At 34.6% G+C, this 12071-nt stretch overlaps 1 protein-coding gene across 1 annotated transcript; it reads left to right on the top strand.

The window, feature by feature from the left end:
* Positions 1-3799: 3799 nt before the first annotated feature.
* LOC126101394 (uncharacterized) lies at positions 3800-4518 on the top strand. Its single transcript, XM_049912058.1, has 2 exons — positions 3800-3998; positions 4262-4518. The coding sequence occupies exons 1-2, from the start codon at positions 3800-3802 to the stop codon at positions 4516-4518; spliced, it is 456 nt and encodes a 151-aa protein (XP_049768015.1).
* The last annotated feature ends 7553 nt before the right edge of the window (positions 4519-12071 follow it).

Here is a 12071-nt window from a genome sequence, read left to right as displayed (position 1 = left end):
TTTAATAAAAACAGTTCTTTTCTAACATCTGTAACTGATGTAGACGACAGGGAATTATGCTGAGTAATGTTTATTCAAGAAAGGACATCTGAAATAATTTGAAAGTGGTCCTATGATATTCAGTTGACATACAGACAGAAAATACCTTTGCAAAATGCAGTAAAGTTACATTGAGAGCGTTACGAGAATGGTAGCAAAATCCCCAAACTCAACATCAAAGACTAAGTCTATATCATGATCACAATACACGAAAGATTCTCCAGTTCAAGTTCAACATGATGATTCACAGATTAACACAAGCAGTATGAAGAATAGCAACCAATTCTCTGACTGTCCTCGGGTCCATAATATATGACGGAAAAAATTAGACTTATATTCTTGAACCCATTGAGGCCTCTCGAAATATAAAATCCCTTTAGAAGTTAAAGTATGGTAGTAGCTGTTCACCGCCCAGAATCAATCACCTAGACTACAGAATCGCGCACATTACTCTAGACAGATCTGTCTCCCTCTAGAACTCGTGTAGAAGTGTCCAGAATCGCTCCCTTGAGCTCTTCATTCGGGAAGTCCCAGCACCCATTCGACTCCAGCAGTGTTCCACAACTGTCCACCTCTCGTCTCATCTTGACCACTTCCTGGACCAAAATAATATGTTCTAACAATATTTAAATAAAAAAAGTTATAAACATTTGGTTACATTCAGGCCATTTACAATAAATATAAGTAATAGTTGGTTCATAAATTGCGTTCATGTTAAATGACAATAAATGGTCTTTAGATGTAGTTTTATTGAGGCCAGGTTATTAGAACTGTCTTTTGGTATTATTTTACAAAGGTAGCGTCCTCTAGCACGTGTGATTGATCGCTTATCAATTAGCACAGTTTTCTTATAACATTTGTAATCAACATTTAAATAAACTTACTGGCCAAATATTAAAACACTCATTAAACAAAAACACAAATATGACCATGCTGCATTCATTTGCTGCGTAAATGTGGAGAATATGATGTTCTGACAACTATCTGTGTAATGAAAAAGATGTATAAGACGCCGAAAATCAATAAATAAAACATATACAGGTACATAGTTGTCAGGGATGGTAGCTATAGTGGAATGCTATCATCTGAGACAATATTCGTTGAAATCACAAGAAGCTGTTAAAAGATGTCAATTTATAGGTTTATTGTGTAAATGCTTATTTACTGTGTAAATATTAATTTAATTATATTTAAAGATACTAAATTATTGTTGTGTCATTGGATGTGCCTCATTCTTAGGTGATCACAAATTTATTCAGATTTTCAGTAATATTTGATGTGAGTTATTCTCGAGTCACAAAGAGCTGAAGACATAACTTTTCAGTTTGTCTCAAAGCCTCCCATTGCTGGTAGCATAACTGGCCATTCTAAGTGATCGATGCATCATTAAGATTTCCAGTTCAGGGATTTACCCATATCTGGTCCTTTACTGACACTCTTGCACCTGGTTTGCCTGGAATAGTTGCCTAGCCAGAAGCCAGAACCTCTGTCGAATGCCCTACGACCTGGAGTCACTAGCATTCAGCCGTACAACAAATACACCTTACCTCAAAATCTTAGTGGCTGATTATCTAGCCTAAATACATGTAAATTACATTTTGAAACATCACTCGTCTGTGTATGATGAGAGAAAAATGGTTCAAATGGCTTGGAGCACTATGGGACTTAACATCTGTGGTCATTAGTCCCCTAGAACTTAAAACAGGACAGGACAGCACACACATCCATGCCTGAGGCAGGATTCGAACCTGCGACTGTAGCGGTCGCAGGGTTCCAGACTGAAGCGCCTAGAACCGCATGGCCACACCGGCCGGCATGATGAGAGAAGCAGACATGATCCTACCAGTCAGTTCCTCTTCAGTTTCTATTGGGATTTCACGCAACAACAGTTTCACATAACCCCACAGAGAAAAATCTGTATGCATGGTACCCAGCGAACACACTGACCATGAGGTAGTATCTATCATTCCAATTCCAACCCAGTGATGAGTGTATCTGTTGTATTGCTACTCATGGACATCAGTACTGAAGTATGGCGTATCATGATGTAGAAACCACACCCTTTCGTAAACAATAATAGGTATAACCAATTATAACTGTAGCAGCAATCTGAAAGGAAATTTCCCCTTTGAATGCAGCGGTAGGAACTAAATTTCTACTAGCTGATCTTGTACAGTTCCATTCCACATTTTGGCAGAGAATAGTTTTTGGTGGTCTGATATGAGCACATAGTATGGATTGACAAGTCATCCTGAAAGCCATGGATCAAGGCAGTCAGAGCTGAGGAGTATTTCTCGTTTTCTGAAAAGCATTTGACTCAGTACTTCAACTAATCTTATGAAGCAAAGTACGACTTACGGGGTACCAGGCGAAATTTTGTGACTGGATTGAGGATTTCTTGGTAGGAGCATGCAGCAGGTTATCTTACATGTATACTCTGTTCCCGGAAGAAGAGACGTACTGTAAACACGGCAAGGCGCGTGACTACAGCGCTGTCGTCAAGGGCTGTACAAGGCAGGGGTGTCAGAAATGAAAAACGAAAGTCGTGTTTTTTTTATAATTTGGCACCTTAACATGATAAAGTGATCCGATAACTACCTTCCGACACCTTTTTTTACATTACATTAAAATTTATTGTCACTGAAAAAAAGAAATATTTAAGCTTTCAGGAAAAGTTGTTTTTTCGCGTTACTCTATATTTATCACGCCATATCTCCTAAACTGTGTGTCACATAGTAAAATAATTTTGTAATTGCCTTCAGTACTATATGTTGATGTCGTCTGCAAATTTTCTGCTCAATAGAGTCAGTAATAGTGAAGAAATAAATTAAAATCTCACGTCTGATGCAGAACTTTTACCAAATGATCATCCGAAATATAGTAAGCGACAAACTTTTCCCCTTTAAATATTTTTGTGGGGCGTGTAAGTGAGAAAAGGTTCAGAAAAGTTTGAATTTAATTTTGTAGTCTGTCCAAATGCGATGGGTGCAACCGTTTGTCCTTTATGAGCCATGCATTGTGCGGTTTGCAGGCACGGCGTGGCCATCTCAGTTGCAGGTGTGAGCTCGTTAGTGGGTGTTGTACAGCGGCGATTTCAGGATATCTTAAGTTCATCTGTAAAGACGCTTGAAAGACCAGTTGTCGATTATTAGAGTAACTATATGTGTTTGTAGTCACACTGAGCATTCACTGTTTATGTGCGCATCCAATAGCATCGCATGGTTTCTTATTTTATATATTCACTTATTTCATTAGCATCACATACGGCTGTCCTCATTATGTCATCCACGGATTCAGCGAGCGAGGTCGACGTCTCATTTCTGAGTCCACCAAAGAAGCGAGCAAAGAAGAAATCATTAAGTTCTTCTGAGAAGCACATTGTGCTTAATGTGTATAAAACAGAACTATTACATCCAGAGCAGTCGATGAGTGACATTGTTTCGAAAACAGCTGCAGCTACAGGTGTTGGGCGTTCTTCAGTGTATCGTATGATAAGTGAGTACAAGGCCACACACTCTATGAAGTCTCCCAAGAAAGGAAAATTACGACAGAAACTTTCTGAAAGTGGTGATGACTTCGATAGAAATGCGTTACAAAGGAAAGTACACGAATTTTTTTTTTCCGTAACGAATTACCAACAATTTGCAAAGTGCTTACAGTCGTGAACGAAGATGCAGATCTGGACAATTTTCTGAGAATTACATTTTATAAGTTATTGAGAGAAATGAATTTCAAATATGTCCGGCGTGGGTGCAATAGCATGCTAATAGACAGGGATGACATCATTTTATGGAGGCGGCGTTATCTTCGAACCATTAAACGGTTGAGAGATGAAGGCAGACCCATTTACTATTTGGAAGCAGGACATATCCGAAGTTATGTCTGGGTAGATGACACCATAAATTTCTCAAAACAAGCGTTTCTGTCCGGAGTATCCACCAGAAGCAAGGGCCCATCAGGTAAAGGGAAACGTCTGATTCAGATGGCTCTGAGCAGTATGGGACTTAACTTCTGAGGTCATCAGTCCCCTAGAACTTAGAACTACTTAAACCTAACTAACCTAAGGACATCACACACATCCATGCCCGAGGCAGGATTCGAACCTGTGACCATAGCTGCCGCGCGGTTCCAGACTGTAGCGCCTATAACCGCTCCGCCACCCCGGCCTGCTGGAAATGTCTGATTATCGCACACATTGGCAGCAAAGCAGGGTTCATTGAAGGATGTTTGTGGACTTTCGAATCCAAGAAAAGTGGAGATTATCATGAGGAGATGTGCGCTGAAACCTTCGAGAAGTGGTTTCAAGATGTTCTTCCTTGGCTTCAGGAAAATGCAGTTATTGTTCTTGATAATGCCCTGTACCATTCTCGGAGAAAAGAAAAAGTTCTCAATGCGAATTCCAATAAGCACGAAATATCAGAGTGGCTAAAATCTAAAAACATCGATTTCGAAGACTGTATATTGAAGAAAGAACTTTAAGATTTAGTTAAAAATCAAAGTACAGCACACAACGAATACGCAATAGACGAAATGGCGAAGAATGCAGGGAAAACTGTTCTCAGAATTCCTCTGTGCCTCTGTGAATTAAACGTCATCAAGTTAGTGTGGGCCAGAATCAAAGTCTATGCCGGAAGTACTCCTAGAAGAAGCAGTAAGAACAGTGGCTGCAGAGGATTGGAACAATTGCGTTCTCCATGTCGTAGAAAAAGTGGAAACTTAAATGTGGAAATTAGAATGCATTATAGAGAGAGAGAGGCGGTTTGTTAAAAACCTCAATGAAAACAGTTCAAGTTCGACAGAGTGAATCTTGTTTCGTCCTTTATCATTATTGTTACTGGTATTGTTATTAAAATTAACAATTAATTGTGTTTGAATGGAGCGTTTTGTTAGAAACCTGAATGAAAATAAATCTGCTTCGACAGAATGAACTCATTTTAACATTATTTTAACATTATTGTTAAATTTATTTCGTACATTGTTGCCCAGGCTTCTCACAGACTGCTGTGACAGCTCGGCAGCCAGCCAAACGCCGCCAGCTGCAAAGTGTGTGCCAAGGATTTTCCACACCCCTATGTATCATGTGAACACCGAATGCTTTCTCTGGAAACGAGGGTAGTCGCTCACGTGACCCTGTTTATGTTTCGTCCCAGCTCTCGGTGAATAGAATTTAGAGTCGTCGACCGATGTGGATATAACTTCAGTGTGCTTCAGGGAAGCACATAATGTGTATTACTGACATTGCAGAGAGTTTTAATAGTAACCTCAGACATTTTGCAGTTGATACAGTTATCTTCAATGTTGTCTGAGCAAAGCTGCACAAATATTCAGTCAGACCTTGATAAGATTTCAAAATGGCGCAAGAGTGTGTAAGAAATCATTATAATATAATTTTAAGTCAAAGACGTAATCATCCTGCAGAGAGTCCATCTCAAAGACATGTAATATTATCTGTATGAATTTTGTGAATCAACTGTTTTAAAAATCAAAATATCCACGGGTGTACTGCCAGTCTACAGTGTCCAACGGGCACAATATTTTGGCGATCATACATGTCGCCATCATCAGGTGAACTGACAGACTGAGCTCCTGTGAACGTGCCGGCACGGAGATCAGTACGCTATGGCTGCTCAGAGGGAACTGGGTTCGGTCGCGGCGGCGGCGATTTAAATACCCTCCGCCCGCGGCGTGCTCCCTCCGCTGTCCGCGCCCCGCGCCACGGTCGCGCGGTGGAACAGATTGCGACGGCGTCTGAGATGACGTCGGAGTGATGGCTCTGTCCGCCGTGGTTGTCACAACTATATGTTTACTTGATTTACTCTTGATTAACCCCATCGCTGGTTCCCAAGCCTCGCTAAGATTATAGCCACAGTCACGGTTTATGAGGTCGTCATTGGTGCGAATTTCGATGGCCTCTCTAACAACACTGTCCCAGTATCTCGACGTCTGTACCAGAATCCTCGTGTGTTCATAATCCATAGTGTGATTTTCCGACAAACAATGTTCAGCGACCGTATTCAGCCATCCTAGGTCATGGGGTGTATCGGAAGACACTGTAGACCAGCAGTACACCCGTGGATATTTTGATTATCAAATACGCCGGGAGAAACTCAAGAATCACAACTGTTTTAAAAATTGATATATGACTCACTCTTGTTTCAACGCTTTGTATTAACACTTATCTGGATTGCTTGTTATCTCTCTCTTGTTGGCCTCTGGATGAGAAGGTCACATACCATTCTTAACTGTATCTGGTAATTAATTTTAATATATTTCATAATGTGTCTTATTTTATTTAGTAGAAGAATAACTAATAAGCTACTCCACTAATTGTAAATATTTTATATTTCTGCATATTATGTCAGTTGGAAGTGGTTAGTTTGGCGATATTACTATTACACATCATTAGTATGATACTGTTCCCAAGTTTCTATGAACATCATTTGAGTCTGCAGTGTATAAAATTAATGAAGTCTGATTGCAATCATTATCTTCATGAAAAGCCTTTCTTTGCATCAGTTACAACAATTACTCAGTCAGGTGTCACCAAGCTCACTTCTATCCAGCTTTGAGGATTACAAAGTCATGTCGAGAAAATATGTATATGGCCCTAAAGACAATAGTACGCCATATCATTGAGGTTAGCAGCAAAATGCTTTTTCTTTGCTGGCTATGGGATGTGTTCCAGCATTCAAACATTAATCTTAAAACAGTCCCATCATTTGACCTTCATTTTATTTTTCTGGGATGCATTACACTACTGCTAGTGACTGTGACATAACGAAAATGTGTATCTAAATTTTATTGTCATTATGGTGTTAGCAACTTCTTTTGTTTGTTTCATGTAGCACAGAATCAATTAACCATAGGGAAATGTTAGTAGGATGGAGGCATAAACAATTGCTTCACAAAGTAAAAAAGAAGTCGAGTAACCAGATCATAAGAATAAAAAAAATTTTAAAATAAATACTGTGCCCAGCAATCTATGATATGACACACACAAGATAAGCAAACATTATTCATTCTCCTTCGCTTGTGTGTAGGGTAGATTTTGTTATATGGGCATGACCACTCATTGCTCAGTTTTATTTGGTATTGAGTTATTTTCAAATATTTGAAATAATTTCTTTTAACAATAGTGTATTTAGTTTTCACAACATGGCTGACTTCACATCATGAGAGTGCACTGGTGCACTACTTCTTTATTGTTCCTTCTAATTAATGCACTCTTTGCCGAAAGTTTATACTTGGCAGTACTGTTATTTGAGTGCTGATATTAAATGGAAACATGTAATTTCATTCATGTTATGCATTGTAGTAAAAATAGGGAATTTCCCCACTGTGGGAACTAATCCTCCTGATCAGAAAACTAATCCAGTCTTCAGCTACACAACAGATCAACTTAGCGGTTTATCAGAAATAAGGAGCACTACTGAAAAAAAGTTTTCAACAAATGTCAAACCTATTTAATAAAATGTCAAGTAAATTATCAACTAAATTAGATTAAATATACACAAAATATAATGAAATATCTCCTAAATTTCGTGAAACTGAGTATAATTGATAACTCTCCACTAAGTTCATGATTTATTAAGGGATAAATTTATTATTTCATTTTTAAAATTACTATTACACAAGCATTATTGAAATCAAAGAAATTATCATTTTCATCAGTGATAGTTATAATTAAATTTTGAATAGTATCAAAAATTGGAATATTTATAAAATAATTTGGTTCTAGATTATTGGTCTGCAATATTCACCATTTGGTTTAAATGAAGAAATAATAGTAGTTGTTCTACGAAAATGATCATAATGTTTAACAAAGTTTCCAATGGCTATATTAAAATTTATATTTACTATTTCAAATGCTGTAATTTTAGGAAAACAATGGAAATGCCATGTGGCTAGGGCCTCCACTTGGGTAGACTGTGCACCTGGTGCAGGTCTTTCAGGTTGATGCCACTTTGATGACTTGCATGTCTATGGGGATAAAATGATGATGATAAGGACAACACAACACCCAGTCCCTGAGTGGAGAAAATCTCCGATCCAGCCAGGAATCGAACCCGTTGGGCATGACATGCCATCATGCTGACCATTCAGCTACCAGGGGCGGCCATTTTAGTAACATTATTAGCAACTGTTTTTTCATCACCTTCAATAAGTTAATTATTGAATCCAAAATCTGTCCTGTACAATATTAATACCACTTTGTATAAAAACTCTATTTAAAATTTTACGTTCTTTAAGAATACAAGGTACTTATAAATGGTGGAAAAACGAATTTTTTATGACTTTACTAAATTCTATAGTCCTTCCTGATTACATTGATTTCTACCATATAGGGCTTCAAATGAAAAATGACCTATATATACCAAATTTTAAAGTTATTTTGTTGTATGCTGCTATGCCCCTTTTATTTTTGTTACAGAAACATGTATTATTTCGAAAAGAACAGTGAACTTTCTGTTATGAATGAAATAAAACCAATTTGTAGAGAGCTGAGTGACACTGTTTAGCTTAGTAAATGTTTTCACAGGGGCACTCAGAAAACAAATGAAAGTTTCAACCATTGCATATGGGAAATATTACCCAAAAACGTTTTGGTAGGACTACATACATTAACAGTTGGTGAACTAGATGCAGTGATATGTTTCAATCATGAAATGATAGGTAGGTTGGAAGTCCTCAGAAATTTAGGCATAAAATGTGGCTCTAATATGGAAGATCAATTGCTTGTATGTAACAGACAATGGGTGCATGAAGTTGAAAGATTCGCTATTCAAGTTACCAAAGAAGCTAGAAGCTCTAAAAGGAATGCCAAGAGGAAGCTTGAAGAAGAAGAAATGGTGCAGTAATGTTCTGAGGCATAGTTTAATTCGACTCACATCTTCATTTGCAATTTCCCACAAGTTTGTATTTTTCATAATTCAGGTACAAATATTTCATTACGTTCGTAAAGCATTGCTCTATTAATTTACTGTAACTTGCAATAGTCCATACTTATGTAGTAGACCTAAGCTATATTGCAGACTTAACTAAATCATAGAAAAAATAACATTTTTACTAGCAAAAAAATTATAAAAATTAAAATGTAAGATGTGACATTTTGTATCCTTGTATTATACATAATAGGTGGAATTAAATAGGTCTAGTACCTCAGGAATCATCTCATTCATGTCTGGTAAACATTTGGTCCCCTTCAAATGTATAACATTAAATGGTACCTCAATTTGAGGAAGCATTTCGGAAAAAAACTGCATGAATTTCCTTGTAATACTTTTAATAACCCTAAGCAGATTCAAAAATATTCAAAATACTTCTAATTTCTTTGTAAAATTTGCTGCATTACTTGATATCAACAAAAAATCTGTAAAACATAAACTGTGCATGAAAGAAATAGGTGTTGATTTTTACAAAATATTGAGCCAGAAAAGCACCCTGTATTCTAAATGTGTATGTTAGGTTTTTTCGATTGAATAAATTTTTCTAAATTTTTCAAACTATATTCAGTAACAGAAATTAGAATCATTTATTCATTAGTGTATGAGTAATTATTTTAAGTTGTAATATTTAGAATTAAAAAAGTTGAATAAAAATTAAATTGTTAAACTTCTTGTAAGTTACTTTTATTACAACAGTTCATCTTTTTAAAGAATCGATAAATTATCACTCAACTGAAATAATCTATTCATTTCTCTTAACAATGATTATGCAAGTAAGTTATAGATTGGGAACCAAAAATACAAATTCCTGAAAAATAAATAAAAAATAAGTGTGGTAAACATTTACCAAAGTCGATTTTATCTTTGATAATAAGACCAAGTACTTACTGAAAAGCAACTTTAAAGACTGATAATTATATTCTAGCACCTGAATGGTTAAATTTGAGAAAAATAATCATTTGTATGGTTATTCTCAAAGTTGAGATCAATCAGTATATCAAGAATTTATAAAAAGATGCACAAAATTTTTAAATTAAAGTAATGAAAAAATTAATACTATTATTGAAAATAACGATGAAATTATTCCATTAGATGAATGTGAAAATTATTCAGTTCTTGTTCTTCGCTATTGCCTTGTTGAAAATCAAAATACAGTTGAAGACCGGAAGAAATAGTATGTTTTTAATTAGCTCGAACTTCCTTAAAAATACCTAAACAATTAATTGGCGAAAAACAGATATTTTGAAAAATTTTCAGAAAGATGGCACAAATAAAATTATAATTATCATGACTTTGCTGTTTGTGATTTAAATTTTGACGATTTTAAAGAAATGTATAGTAAAAGTCGACATAGAGGTGAATTTGATTTTATTGCTGTACGTATGACAAAAAAATTAATAATCGTAAATACAGAGAAAAGATTAACAATTTTTTAAATATTAAAAGTTACAAATTATCATTTAATATAAAATTTTTGAAACTAAAACAGGTTAAATATGAAAATGAAGAACATAAAACGATAAATACAAAAATGCTGAACATAAAAAGTTGACCAGAAAACGTTAAACATGTTCATTGAATGCAACATAAAAAACATTATTGTATTATTATTCTTAATGAATGTTTAAATAAACGACCCAGGGGTCTTATAAAGCTAGATGAAATATAAAGATAAAAGAAGAATTTAAAGAAGAGTTTAAAAATCGAAAAATCAACCAAGTGCAGAAAAGGAAAACTCAAAAAAGGAAGGTAACCAGTTCCTGATATAATTAAGCAACTTAAAGAAGAAATCAAAGAATTAGGCCAACTGAGTTAAAAGCAACTGAAGAAATTAGAGTAGTTGAAAAACAAATTATTCCTTAAAATGAACGTTATTTTGAAGAATTTAACAATATTATATCAATAAAAAATCATGATCAAGATAAAAGAGATTATACATCCAGTGAAGCATTTAGGAGGAAATATTTATACTACAACATTGGGACAATACAAAATTGTAATTAATTTGTAGTTATTTCTGTTTATTTTTTTAGGACTATTATATTTTAATAAAAAGTTTAATGACTTTTTAAATTTAGTAACTTGGAATTTTTGAAAATAAGATAAATGCTAAACTAAGTAACGATTTAGAAAAAAGGAAAAGATCCTCAGTCATTTGAATCAATGCTTAAAAATTAATTATTTTCATAATTTGAAGATTTTCAATCAAAAATCAAAAATTTTTCAGTCAAAAATTAAATACTGTCTACCAACAATAATATTCAAACTTCACGAAGAATAAAAACTTTAAATATATTTAATCATCAGTAAACTAAAAAATGCAATTAAATATATTCAGAAAGGATTAAATGCTATTTTTGAAGTAACTACAAGTTATATTTGTTTTAAAGACGGAACTGTCAATATAAATGATCCAAATAATGTAAAAGACGGAGTGAGAAATCGTATTTTGTTAACAAATGAAAGAATCATGTTACTAAAGCTGAATATATCTCTATTTTAACAAAAAGGATTTTGATCTGCTTAATAAAACTAATACTACTAATTAATATACAAGAAAGGAAAACTAAAATGGTTTTGACATTATTTGTCAAAAACAGATTTTACTCCACTTTTAAATGATATAAGTTATCTTAAAGATTCACAATGTCATAGCTAAAAAGTGAAATTTTCGTTTTTGACTGAAGCGAACACTGCACAATTTCAATGCCTAATACAATATGTTTTGGAAATGTGATCCTTTTTGTAAAAATATAATCAGAGATTAATCAATCAATTATTTTGACCTTTCGATGAGTGTTTTTGAGTAACTTTACAAAGTTACTCCTGACATCCAGTCAATAAGACAGTGCACAAGTCAAATTTTCTAACTATAAAGTTAACAGACTCTCTTAAAACTGTTCCAGTTGTTGTAAATTCAATTATATTTGGTAAAATAATTAAATAGCTTTGAATTCTTTACAAATAGAAGATCATAAGCACACCTATTGTCTCAACTGTTAAAATCCTCATATATTAAGAACTTAAAATGGAAAACAAAGATTTGAAGGTCTTTGTCTATTTGAAAAACCACAAAAGGCAAATATG

This window comes from Schistocerca cancellata, chromosome 9, assembly GCF_023864275.1.
Source record: "Schistocerca cancellata isolate TAMUIC-IGC-003103 chromosome 9, iqSchCanc2.1, whole genome shotgun sequence".
NCBI classification, from domain to species: Eukaryota; Metazoa; Arthropoda; class Insecta; order Orthoptera; family Acrididae; genus Schistocerca; species Schistocerca cancellata.
Note: the sequence above shows the minus strand (reverse complement) of the source record. Positions and strands in the feature narration are given on the sequence as shown.

What these genes read in the sequence shown, in the direction of transcription:
- LOC126101394 (XM_049912058.1), top strand. Translation starts at nt 3,800, where the DNA reads ATGCTAATAGACAGGGATGACATCATTTTATGGAGGCGGCGTTATCTT. An exon ending in CAGAAGCAAGGGCCCATCAG is followed by an intron (nt 3,999 to 4,261) that starts GTAAAGGGAAAC and finishes GGTTCATTGAAG; the next exon opens with GATGTTTGTGGACTTTCGAA.